This window comes from Sinocyclocheilus anshuiensis, unplaced genomic scaffold (assembly GCF_001515605.1).
Source record: "Sinocyclocheilus anshuiensis isolate Anshui unplaced genomic scaffold, SAMN03320099.WGS_v1.1 scaffold1371, whole genome shotgun sequence".
Lineage (NCBI taxonomy): Eukaryota > Metazoa > Chordata > Actinopteri > Cypriniformes > Cyprinidae > Sinocyclocheilus > Sinocyclocheilus anshuiensis.
In genome coordinates, this window is record NW_015539833.1 from 1,578,251 (window position 1) to 1,592,235 (window position 13,985).

Genomic DNA, 13,985 nt, shown 5'->3' on the forward strand with positions numbered 1-13,985 from the left:
TAGGATGTCAACAACCGCTTAAAAATAACTGCATTTACTATGTACAGATAAGTGCATATGTATTATGTTTATTGTTTTTTAATTCTAACATTATAACATTAATTACAGTGAAACTGTTATACAGTTTAATTTATTTATACCATAGTAGTGCAGTGTTTCCCACAGACTTGCAATCTATTTGTGGCGGCATATATATGCAAATTAATTCTCTGCCAGCAGGAGGCGCTGTTGGAGTGGTAGAGATCGAGGTTCCCCCGGTAACGCTGTACACAAAGCAGAGCTCCACTCACAAACGCTGCTTTATCAGACCCTAGCGTTTTCCGACGCAGCGTCTCATTCCCTCGAGGAACCAGGGTTACATACGTAACCCGAGACATTTTTCGTTGATCATGTCTGTCTTTTACCATCCAAATTCTAGTCATTTAGCACCAGGATTTTGTTTTTGAGGACATTTTAGTGTGAGATTTTTGCATAAGCACAATCAAAGTGGGACAGAGCGAAGACATGAGAGAGTCAGCCTGGAGTACCGTTATTTTTAGGCTGGTAATGATCTATCCTCACAAGTTCCCCTCTATGAACTCTCACATGGAGTCTTATTATCTGAAGTGAGATGAGACATATAACCCTTACAAATGTGTAGCTATTGACTATGTGAAATTAGATTGTCTCTTTTAATGAGATACACCACTATAGTCACAGTATATGAGATGATTGAAGAAATGGAGCTTTGAATTGATGAAATGGACGTTTGTATCTGTGAGCGCTTCAAAAGCAACTCAGATCTGATGCGGCTCATTTCTAGCCTAATACCCAAAGTCTTGGTGGAACTGAACAGGTCAGAACTCCTTTACCTTCACCTTCACAATGATCTGAAATCGAAACCTTAACAATTTTCTTTGAAATTGAACTGTTCTTGTGAGTAAGGAAGGTTGTAGTATAATGAAATTTAACTGAAGGTACCTGAACAATCTTGGTTGTGAATCAGGTAAAACAAAATTAATACTGATATGCTTGCATTGCCTGGTTATAACACTTTCTTTTTTGCTGTGGGTTATACTGGGAAATTACTGCTAACTGTTGAATAAGCAATATCATAAGCCTAATTTAAATATAATGGGAGCGTGTTTGCACTGAAAAAAATGGGAATGACTTTAAACACATCACCATGTCTGTCACCATGTCAACTGACGGGTTTCCGAAAGTTAAAATCCCATTCATTTTCTCCATAATGGAATTGATTGTGAACGATAATTTACCTTTAAAGACAGACTTAAATGAACTACAAGGTTGTTAATCAGTCATCAGCCCACATTCTGTCAACTTATGCATAAATAATCGTGTTCAACAGCAGAATTTCTGGTGACAACTACATTACCTATGATTCTGTGAAGAAATCCCCACCAATCATAGAATCGCAACAAGTAAATTGTGCCAAAGTAACTCTTTAGCCCCACCTACTTCCATGAAGCACTGCAAATTACGTAATAATTATTTTGCCATAAGCATAGAATATATTGTTTCTATATATAATCAAGATATTTAAATCAATTGTTTTATATTTCTCCATCATTTTTAATTCGATTATGTCATTCACATTGTGTCATTAATAGTTCTTTCCCTCATTAAAGTCATTAAGTACTTATCTTTTTGTCGAGTTTTCAAATACTTTTTTGCTTCAAATCAAAGTTTGTAATGTTGTGATTCACCTCGTAGCTCGTTGGCTTGGTTCATGGCTTTTTTCCTTTTTTTTCCTTTAAAAAAAAAATATTGGAAAAATGAATGGGAAAAAAAATACTTCTGCAACCAAGGCTGCTGATAAAGTGGGCAGACACTGTAGAACTTTATTATACAGCTTTTTTAAATACTCAATTCTGATTGGTCACTTGTGCCATGGATCGTCATCATACCTCTTGTATAACACCACAGACTTGTTCTCTTATTTCATACAAACACAAGTGGTGCCAGCATGCATCTTAGTTATTTACTGTAATGAAAATGACCTCAGAGGAGTTCAGTATTTATATTACTGTAATATTGTTGCGGTGTTCATCTGGTCTATCTCGGGTGATTGTTTGTGCATTGTAATGGTCCATTTTTCTTTGCGGAAGCTGTAAGATAATAATATACAGTAATGACCATAAAATCAATTTAAACTAAATATCATGTCCATCCATCTATTTATTTGAGTAGCTGTGTAATAAGTGGGCATTTATACAGTCAGCTCACATTAATTATAATTTTTGCAAAATGAAACTCTTTACTCTGTGGACTGCGGGTCAAACTCGAAATACAGTGCACAAAAGGGGTGTAACTGTTTATTGAATTCGCCACTCTGCCTTTAAAATATTAAGGCTGATCCCAGAGCACGCCATGGGATGCTATATTTGTGAAAGCATCAATACTTCCAATAAGTGTCATGATAAAGTCTTGAGATAGTCTGCTTCTACCTTTGTGTGTTCCTCTCTGGAGCAGCTCTCTCTAATTTTTCAGTCTCGAATAAATATTTCATGCAACAATGATTTTTTTCCACACTAAAATGAGCTGTGTGCGCTGCCTGTGGGTGTTCTTGGGAAGCAAATGAGAAGGGCTTACTTTTAATGATGTAAGGATATGCTCCTTGCTTCTGTTCGAAAGCACAGATAGATGGAGATGGAAATGGAGGCTTAACAGGATAGGGTGTTCTGATGGTACTTTCTCGACTTAAACCGCATAGCTCCTTTGGGAGGCTAACATCTTTTAGCCGACACAAAAAAGCCAATGCCCTTATTTTGACCCATCTTTTGTTGCATGGAAACACAAAGGATTTTCGTTTTCCAAAGCTTATTTTATAAAATATTGTTTTCTATTTCCTTTGGGCTCTCCAGGTCTAAACTGGGCCTTGATAAGGAGCCAGGCCTGATTCACCTTGAGACCAGCATCTCAGAAACCCGTAAGTCTGAATGGTGTCCCTGGACGTGCTTTGATTACATTTCAAGAAGCTATCATTCAAAAACGGCACAAGGCAACACTTGGAGGGTTCAAAATAGGCTTCACATTAAAATGCAAAATGGACAGTTCTGCTCCAGCAAATCCATCTTTCCGTATTAGTCATCAGTAATTAACATTAATGAAGAAACATACCGCACAAATTGAGTTTGTCTTTTGTTTGTTGAACCTGTATTTCTGTTGATTGGCAGACAAAAAGAGAAGCTACATGTGGCAGTTCTGTTGTACATGGTCCCCCAAAACAGTCAATTTGAGTGAGGTTTTCTTAGACTGTTTGAAGTTAATATACAAGGAAAATTAGGGAGGCCAGGTACAATTGTAATATTTGTTTAAATAACATTTTCATTGTTAACTTAAAGGCTACTAGAGATTTTCCTCTCATGGTAAAATTTAAATTTAAATGTGTTGATAGTAACAGTACAAATATTGAAAAATGTTAGATGGCAATTGTGGTTATGTACTGAAAAAAAAACAAAAAAAAACAAACAGAAAGACAATTTGTGTTGGTTTTACTTTGAGACAGTTGTTAGAAAATTTCAAAAAATAATTACAAATTAACGGCAAGCAACATATTGAATTAAATCTGAAATTTTGAAGAAGAAATACTAGGGTTGGAACGGTTCAACTTACGGTTCGGTTTGTATCACGGTTTTAGAGTCACGGTTTCGGTATGGTTCGGTATGTGCTTTGTTTAGGCAAAAAATACACTGTCAAATAAAAATAAAGAAAATAAGAATAATCTATCTAACTACAAGCAACAGCACAAATAAATACAATATAGTAAAGATACAAATAAAATAAACAATGATTTTCAGTTTTTTTTAGGTAGGTCTAACAGTTTTTAGGTACAGAAATTGAATAACACAATACTTCAGAGAGAGCTTAATATTTGCGCGCGTTCTGAGGCCCGGGTTTGTGCACTTCAGATGAGCGCTAGCACAAATCTTCTCACTGTGCGCACGAGCTCACGTCCTCTGGCTCTTAAATGTTAAAACTGGCAAAGCTTAAATGAGTTTAGCTTAAACACAGATATCAGCGTGTGCTGTTCAGGTCTCACTTGTGCGCGCGCTATCAGCACCCGGGTGATGACGGAATAAATGTTCATATTCCAGCATACGGCATTCGCATTGAACAAGAGCAAAGTCCCTTTAAGGCAAGTCATGTCACTCGGCGGCCATCTTTGAAACGCGTCTCGGGCATGCAAGTGCAACTCCTATCTCTTTGAATGGGGAATTATCAAATTCTCCAAAACTGTTCACAAAGCTTACGATTAAATTTCATATTTGAAATCACCAATGAAATCTGACAACAACTGTATCATAAGTGTTGTTTATTTTGCTCAAATAGCGTTTAAAAAAAGCTTATTTCTCAAGCCAGACCAGCCAGTGCGTATGCGCAGTCCTAGGTGCACGTCTCAGAGCGTTGACTGTTTCTATAGCAACCGGGACTTCTAACGGCAGCTGCAGTGACGCGCTGACTTTACCAATTAGCGATTGGCTCTTTTCCTCAGAAGGCGTGGCTTCGTTCGATAGAGCGGCCATATTTAGTGTTGCATTTTTCCCCATTCAAAACTATACGAGTGACATGTCTTGGGTATTCTATAGTCTTTGACAAGAGTGAATGGTTTGTCCACGTTTTTTTTTTTCATCGCTGTTGTTGTAATGTATTGGGAAGCAAGAATGCGCATCCATCAACAGAAACATATATTAGCCGGACCCTGTTTGTTTTTTACGTGTTATTTATAGCAAACCATATTACAGATGCGTTGTCAGATTTAAGTTGAACCGTGGTCCTAGCGCATGCCGAACCGTGTGTGGAGAACCGTACGGTTCGATTTTTTCCGCAAACCGTTCCACCCCTAAGAAATACTAAAGTAGTATTTTTGTTTTATTTGCAACTTTGTGTTACAACTGCCCTCACTGTGCCCACATACAGTATATTAATACTATAAGAGAACCCCTTAAACTAGTGATATCAATATTTCATTTAATATTTACAGTTATCAATATCAGTATTACTATTATCTCTTATCAGTCAGTCTGTCTTTCTGAAAATCAAATATACCTTCATCTTTTTCTGCCGTTTGTCCTGCTGTTGTTACAGAGGCTCTTTATATCACATGCAAGCTTCAGAACTGCACAGATGCCAACAAGGGCAAACCTTTTCCTGGATACATCGACCCCAACTCCTTGGTGGTCCAAGATGAGTATGTGTTTGTTCAGGTGAGCCATTTACAGGGGGGAAACATTTGACTAGTATGGCTGTAGCAATAATTATTTTTCTTATGATGTGGCATTGATATTATAAATTCTGGTATTGATAATTAAGCATTTCCCATAGTTCAATATATTACATTTTTCAACAGTACTTAAGTATATTATGTATATATTTTTAATTTGAGTGCAAACTTTATTTATTATCTTTATTATTATTATTTTTTTTATTTAAGTCAAGTACCTTCCTTTTAATGCCATTCTGTTATATGTATGCACATTTCCAAATGATTTCATGGGACAGATATTTTCCTTTAAAAGCACACACAACCAACAAGTTTATTTTAAAAACACAAACGTAAGGCTAAAATTCACTACATGACTTTTGCCCAGATTTTTGCCCCAGTTTACAGTCTAAACTGTAGCTAGATGCCGAAAGGCAGAGCCAGTCTGCAGATTTGAGTTAACAGATTTCATAAAAAAATCACATAGTCTATGATGGACACAGTCTCTGATTTTTTATTTATTTATTTTTTAGCTTCAGACTATGAATCCATCCAGTCGGAGGATATCCAACATGTTTAATATTTTAAAACACATATTGTTTTCATTTACAAAGTCGGCAAGTGTGGGATGCCGTGTTTTGAAATCTGTTCAGATGTTAAAAGTTGCGTAGTGTCTTCAAGCTTTAAGTTTAAACTCTTGTAGTAGTGTCCTTTATTGCTGTCCAGGACACATCTGGATGAATGCAATGCGGATGCATTACTTTTTAGATACTTTTGAATATTCCAGACCCTCTTTACACCTGTATTAAGCACTATATAGTGCTTAATCTTAATACCGAGTGTAAACAGGGTCTATGAGGTGCCTTATTGAGGCAAATTAAAGCACATATATAAACTAATCCTCCAGATTCAGTCTGTGACGTGCATTTGGCACAGTTTCAACTGCGATTAAATTATGATAACGTGATTGAATTGCACCGATCATATCGCAACACATAATGTGATTCCTAGTATGTGACCAATATCCTAGTAGAACTCAAAATGTTACTTCTTTCTAAAGTGTCTTTGTCCTGTTTATTTGTGATCCCTCCCAAGGTGTCAACTGGTGGCCGGCCAATCTACTACGTGTCATCCAGGCGAGATGTGTTTACACCCATGAAGCTTCCCAAATACACCCTTCCAAAGGTAGAGTAGCTCATTCACACTTGCTCAACACAAAGTCAGAATCTGCCACGCTGTGATAGAGTAAACACACATTGCTATTTCAGACCCAGATCATCATGTCCCTCAATCTTAGCCTTTGAAGCTTCAAACCTTTACAAAATCCGATTTTTTTCGCCCTGGCATCTGACAGGCTCTTACTTCTGAGTGAGTGAATTCAGGGATGCAGATGCTACCGCAGTCCCTCGGTTCTCAGGATGCTGTGTTATTATTCAAAGCTTAAAATCTGCTGCTCTCACATGACAATTAAACATGTTTTATTCAATCAAGCTCTCGGCGCTCCTTTAAGCACACATCCAGCAATCCTTGCACGGTCTGGGGTAGATGAAATTCACAAACTGCCAGCATGTGGTTTTGTTGCATTTGCCCAACTGACAAGCTCAATTTAAGGCTAATAAGAATATTTGCCGTATGCCGAAGCTGTGAGCAAAACAAGGCAGGTGAGAATAGGGTCTGATACTGATTATTAATCGGATTCAGCTCAGTGGGGTGAAACCGCCACTGCTCTCCAGCTGTCCCCAGCCGTCCCAGTAACAACATTCATATTCAATCTCACTTGATTAGAGGCAAAAATCACATTAAAGGTTAAAGTCGTCCTCCTCTGATATATGTAAATGAGAAGGGTAAAGGTGTTTAGAATATTAAAAGGCACTTAAGTTGTTCGGAGTTCGGCCTACTTTTTCTTTCTGATGACGGAAAAGACAGAATAGAGTTGTTAAATCATTTAAATGGCACAGGTATGAACCGCACTGGAAAATGCAGTCGGCTCATCAAGAGAATAAAAGACAATTGAAGTTTAGTGTCTTCAATTTTATTGGCAAAGTGCACATCATATCGGTAATAAATAAAGATATGGGCAGCTAAATGAACGGAAATTCTTGTACAACAGCAATTACAATATCGTATATATATATATATATATATATATATATACACACACACTACAGTTCAAAAGTTTGATGATGGTGAGATTGTTGCAATGTTTTTTAAATAATCTCTTGTACTGACTAAGCCACATTTATTTGATCAAAACTGAATACATTTTAAAATTTATTTTTTCCTGTGATGGTAAAGCTGAATTTTCATCATCATTACTCCAGTCTTCAGTGTCACATGATCCTCCAGAAATCATTCTAATAGCTGATGTATTTATCTTATTTTTATCTATGTTGAAAAGAGTTGGGATGCTTAGTATTTTGTGGAATTATTTCAGGATTTTCAGAATGCTTTAATGAACATAAAGTTCAAAAAAAAAAAAAAAAAAAAGCTTTTATTTAAATTATAAATAATTTTCTATCTTAATGCCTTTACTGTCACTTTTGATCAATTTAATATGTCCTTGCTGAATAAAAGTGTTCATCCATATGCATAATTTTCAAATGATTTCTTATACAAAACTGAAGTCATGTAACTATGCTGGGCCACAACCAGTCAACTTAGTGCATTAATTATAGCCCACTATTCTAAAACATTCCTTGTCAGTTTTATAGACTTCTTTATTGACATGTTATTATACCAACATCTGGATAATGCCGGAGGCAGAATATTCTTTTGTCAAATAAATCACAGAGATCTGTTTTATGAAATGTCTTTTCCTTTTTCCCCAGGATCTGCATGTGATCAGTACAGATGAGAACCGGGTCGTGGCGGCAGTTCAAGAGTGGAACCAGAATGACACTTACAACCTGTATGTGTCAGAGGCCGGAGGCATTTACTACACGCTGGCTTTGGAGAACGTCATGAGCAGTATGGGACCAGAGGGAAATGTCATGATAGATCTATATGAGGTAACTCTCTCTGTAAAACACAACAGTGTCATTTATTTTCCACACTGTACAGATGTGTGTTGATTCAATATCACTGTTTCATGTTCCCATTTCTCTGGATATTAAAAGCATGATCATATTGAATGCACTAAGTAATGCTAATTGAGTGTAGTGTTAATTGATTTAATAGCAGGGCTAATTAATTAAGGAATTAATTACAGGACTATCAGTGGGTTATCTAAACAAGGAGCAGTTAGGAACGCAGAATATTCTCTGTGCATCTAAATCTATCACTATAGGGAGAAGGCATGGACACAGTGTTAAATATGATAACAGATTTTGTACCATATTAAAGTACAAAATCTCTTTCTTCAGTATTTCAATTAATGTGTTTTATATATATATATATATATATATATATATATATGTATATGTACATATGTATATTTATTCACATGATCCTTCAGAAATCCTTCTAATATACCGATTTGATGCTAAGTTATTTTTCATTATTATTGGTGCTCAGTTATTAATAATGTTTTTTTTTTATTATTATTATCAATGTTAAAAAATAAAATAAAATAAAAAATAACTAAATAAATAAAAGTTTTTGCTGCTTAATATTTATTTGGAAAAAAAAAATCCCCCAGGATTCTTTGATGAATAGAAAGTTCAATGAACAGCTTTATTTGAAACAGAAATCTTTTGTAACATAATAAAGTACTTTACGGTCACTTTTGGTCAATTTTGGTAAAAGTTTTTTTTGTTTGTTTTTTTGTCAAGACTACAAACAACTAAATGGATTTAAAATTTAAATCTAAAAACAATTTTGCAGCCTCGTCTGAACAAAACCTGTTTACTTTTCCTGATCTACAATTGGTTGACCTTTTCAGCATTTAACTCTGATCAATGTCCTTCCAAATACCTGTGTGCTACTAGATACCTTACCATTTCAGAGCAGGCAGGGCTTTGGAGTGCTGTTAGTTCACTCCAAAGTTTTTATAGTACTACAAATTGGTCTGATAGCGCTGCTCGCATACAAAGGCACCGCCGGAGTGAAGCCAATAATTAGAGTTTGGGTGTAGATGGCTCGTCTCTTTGAAGAATACCCCAGATCTCTATTCATACACCTCCGGATGGAACAGCGCATGCAGCCATGCATTGCATCAGAGGCCAGCAGGTGTCAAGCTATCTCCTGATCAAATAATTAAACTGTTGATGATAGCAACCCCCATAAAATCACATTTGGCCTTCGGATAGGCTGAAGAGTCCGGTGACTTGATTGAGGTCGCCACCTCTATGTAACATATACTAAAATCTCAGCCGTCGGCTAGATTGAAATATTCGTCAATTATATAATAGTCAGTGCCCTCCGAGGCCCATCCCGGGCTGCCTCTCCTGCTCTCTAGTGCTTCCTGGTCCTGAAGAGATGTCACTTCTGTTCAAGACGGACATGGATTACCTTCTCATTCCCTTACATACTCCCATTCCACTCCAATAGATAGATCTTACCAGGAACTGCAATATGTACGGAGCTTTTTAGAAGTTCACTTGGCTGGGTTGTGCCACAGTGACACAAAGTAATAAATGCATCACAGGCTTTTGTTTGTTTTTGTTTTTTTTTCTGTAGGAGGAAATGGTGAAACTTTGGAGATGTAATTATTAGTGATTTATCTCTTCCTCATTATGTTGTTTATGTTCCTGTCCCTAGGTGGCAGGAATAAAAGGCATGTTCTTGGCCAATAAGAAGCTAAATAATGAGGTGAAGACATACATAACCTATAACAAAGGCCGCAACTGGAGGCTCCTGCAGGCTCCCTCAACTGATCTCAGAGGAAATAGAATCCATTGCATGCTGGTGAGTAGATGTGTGGGAAAACAACAAGAGACAGACACGTCCAAAGCTAGCCGTATGATATTTGACATTCATACATGAGCTTTATGAGGTCAGTGTACTTTCACAATGGCTAACTTGTCAGATTTTAGCTTTTGAAGCATTAATCAAAGACGGGTGTTTCTTCAACTACAGTTACTTTACTGTATGTCCCAGGGTTTGATTTTTATAAAACAAACAGATTTCAACTTTTTTTTTTTTTTGTTATGAGAAGATCACATTAAAACTCTTTTTAATGAATTATTTTTTTTCACACCTTCATCATTTATTTTATGCTTCTTTTCAAATCCTGCTTGTTTTGTTGCCTCTTTGATCTAGCCCTAACCCAGGCTTTCAATCTAGAAAATTCATGATAGAATATGAATCCTTTGGTAATGTGAACAAAGAGTGAAAAATAATTTTCATTCATTGAAATAAAATTAAAAGATTAAGCTTTTATGGCTTGGAAAATAGCTGAAATTAAAGTCAAATTAAAATTAAAGTTTAGGTGCAAAATTACTGACATAAAACATTAATTGAAGTTAAATACAAATATCTACAAAAAACGAATGAAAAATCATAAAAGCACATAACAAAATTACTGAGTAAATGAAAAATAAAAATATAAAAAGCTATTTCAAAATATTAATAAATACTATAATAATAATGTATAAATAATACTACAATAACACTGTTTGAGACGCATTGGAAATGTCCCTGTGATGCATGTTCAATGATGGACATGAAATTCAACTAGTAAAGGTGTGAAAGCTCTGTTTTGAGAGTTTATTTGAGAAAAAAAAAAAACAGTCAAATGTGTTGTTGAAGAAACACTGTTACATATGGTCATACTTGATGATATTATGCACAATTTTGCACAATAGCTCCATAATAATCATCATCATCATCATCATCATCATCATCAATAATAATAATAATAATAATAAAAGTAATAAGTTGATAATATGCCAACAGAATGTGCATTCCTGTGGACACGGGTGTTTGGAATAGGTCTACATAATCAGTGCTGCTTGTCATTTCAAATGACAAGACATCTGTTTCATTCCATGGAGATATTATCCATCCCCGGTGAATGGCCTCCACAACCCTAGTCCCCCCACCCCCCAAAATGCAAACAAAAATAATTACCCTCTGATAAACTCAACTAATTAATGGTCCCACTGTTGGCCTTGCCTTCACCATCCATTACAGAGCTATTTGTTAGAAAATGTCAACGTTTTAATAAACCCCTAAACAACCCTTGCAACATGTGCTTACCATTGGCATTTCCAGACTTATAATGAGAATTGTGTCACTAAAGGTTATTCCAATCAAAATTAATGTTGGGAGGGAAAAAAAGTCATGAGCCTTTGCTGTTATTGGATTTTTTAAATGGGATTTTATTTAAGCCCAAGCACAATGACGGTTACTGGAGGCCACACACTGGGGGTTGTGCCGATTTTGAGACCCCACTTGAGCAAGATTATTGTTTGTGTTGCTTCTAGCCGTACTGTTCTCTGCATCTTCACCTGCAAGTGTCTGCAAACCCGTACACATCTGGAAATATAGCCAGCAGAGAGTCGGCCCCTGGAATCATAGTGGCATCAGGTGAGCTTGGGTAAAAGGACTGATGATATAATTTAGAGAGAAATTTACCAGGGAAGAAGAAGACAATTCTGTACATATAATGCAGAGTGATCTTATTTGTATTCATACATAAAGAATAAATGTACTTTACTGTTTAAAATTTTAGGGGTGGTAAGATTTTTTAAATGTTTTTTTTTTTTAAAGCCTCTTATGCTGATGCATTTAATTTGAAAATACAGTAAAAAGAGATATTGTGAAATATTAAATTAAACAAATATTAATATATTTTGAAATATAATTTACTCCTGTGATGCAAAGCTGAATTTTCAGCATCATTACTCCAGTCTTCAGTGTCACTTGATCCTTCAGAAATCATTCTAATATGCTGATTTGATCCTCAAGAAATATTTGTATTTTTATCATCAATGCTGAGAACAGTTGTGCTGTTGTTCTAATAAACAGCATTTATTAGAAATCTTTCATGAATACATACATACATACATACATAAAAGTATAAGATTTCAAAAAAAGCTAACGTTCTAAATCTAAATAAATAAAAACAAATCTAAAATAAATCTTATAAATCTAATAGGCTGATTTGATGCTTATGATTTTTTTGTTTAATTGTTATTATTATTGGCATATTATTTAGTGGAAACTGTGAGTTTTTTATTTTTTAAAGTAAATAATAAAAGTATTCATTTCATACAAAAATCTTACTGACCCCAACCTTTTATAGATTGTTTTTTGTATATTGAAAATATAAAATACAGTATAATTTAAAACAAACACTTTTATTTGTGTACAAATTTTGTCAAAATTAATAGTATTATTAATACTTAATACTATCTATCTTTACACATATTTCTTTCATGTTGTTTCATTAACTCTGGTCACTTTACTTTCTTAATTTTGGAACTGCCTTAATTTAAAAATGTGCCTGAAATATATCAGTCCATTTTTGGATCCTCCTTTAATCTTTAAAGAAGCATTTCAAAGTTGACAAGACACTTATATAAAAAATTAAAAAAAAGATTAATAAAACGGAATACTCAAGGATTATTTGTATTTTGGTTTTGGTTACAGACAGGTAGAAAAAACTGTCTAGATGACAGGTACTGGAAGAAGAAAATACTTTTTAAAGTGTGTTGTTCTTATATTCTTCCTTAAATCCCTGACATCAGTTCATTTTTTTTTTTTGTCCTGGAACTCCAAAGTGAAACATATTTACATTCCTTTCATCTTGAGCGCTTATGACACTCTTACTGTTGAAGACGTTCATTTTGCGCTTGTGGAGTGCAGACATCCATTACCGCGGGAAGTAGGGGTGCTGGGGGTGCTGCAGCACCTCCTGGCTCGGAGCTAAAGAAAAAATGAGGGTGCTGGGGGTGCGGTGTTAAAAATAAATACATTTAAATTTTGTAACAAAAAATAAATAAAACTAATTTTATTAATTTGAATATTCATTAAAATCATAGGGGAAAAAAGCTTAACGACAATAAGCAACAATTGTCGCGTGACGTCACCACGTCCGCATCCGTCATTGAAGATTTAAAAATACACAAAAGATTATTTTTTCGCGAAGCCCAAAAAAAATAAAAAGAGACCGAGCCTTGAGCTGGCGATAAGGAAGCAGACCTGGAGCCTATGCCTAGTGGGCAGCCAACCAGCAGTAGGCATACGCATTAATCTTATTTTGTTTTAGTAGTATTAATTCTAACAATAATTAATTCTAATTCTAATCATTCTTCCTGATTATCCAGTCAGTATGGTAGGCTAGTCTAAGAAGCCCTTTATTGTGGTCACACTGTAAAACTTGAGTTAAGTCAAATCAATTTGACTGTGTATAAGTTGTTTAAAACGTTTATCATATACTGATTTAAAAAAAAAAAACATTTGTTGCCATGACTTTTTGATAATATTTTTCCCCCTATAACACGTCTGTACCCAAATTAAGAATTAACGAGCATGTCAGCTATTACAAAGAAACAGAGAAAGTGCGAGAGAGTACATTTACCTCAGCAGCAACTGTCGCATTCTCGCATCTTGATCTTTAACGTTATCTTTTCGTGGATCAAAACTAATGCTTAAGGTTGATTCAATCTACAATAATAATAAAAAAAACGTTACATCAACAATAAAATAGTACAATGATGAAGTCGCTTAGCTTATATTAAACATAAAAATTGAACAAAACAAATAAACTGATGACTTGGTGTAACCGCATTGTAACATAAAAATAAAGTATTTGTATTTTCCCCTTTGTGGCTCATTATTATTATTATTATTATTATTAATAATAAAAAAACATAGGCCCACAGTTAAGTAGTATCAT

At 35.0% G+C, this 13,985-nt stretch overlaps 1 protein-coding gene across 1 annotated transcript in view; it reads left to right on the forward strand.

Moving 5' to 3' along the window:
- sorcs1 (sortilin-related VPS10 domain containing receptor 1) overlaps positions 1–13,985 on the forward strand; it is a 79,416-nt gene that overhangs the window by 35,365 nt on the left and 30,066 nt on the right. Inside the window, exons 6-11 of the mRNA XM_016480549.1 lie at positions 2,865–2,929; positions 5,089–5,207; positions 6,299–6,388; positions 8,032–8,211; positions 9,902–10,048; positions 11,569–11,671. Coding sequence (XP_016336035.1) covers positions 2,865–2,929; positions 5,089–5,207; positions 6,299–6,388; positions 8,032–8,211; positions 9,902–10,048; positions 11,569–11,671 — 704 coding nt within the window. The remainder of the gene's footprint in view (positions 1–2,864; positions 2,930–5,088; positions 5,208–6,298; positions 6,389–8,031; positions 8,212–9,901; positions 10,049–11,568; positions 11,672–13,985) is intronic.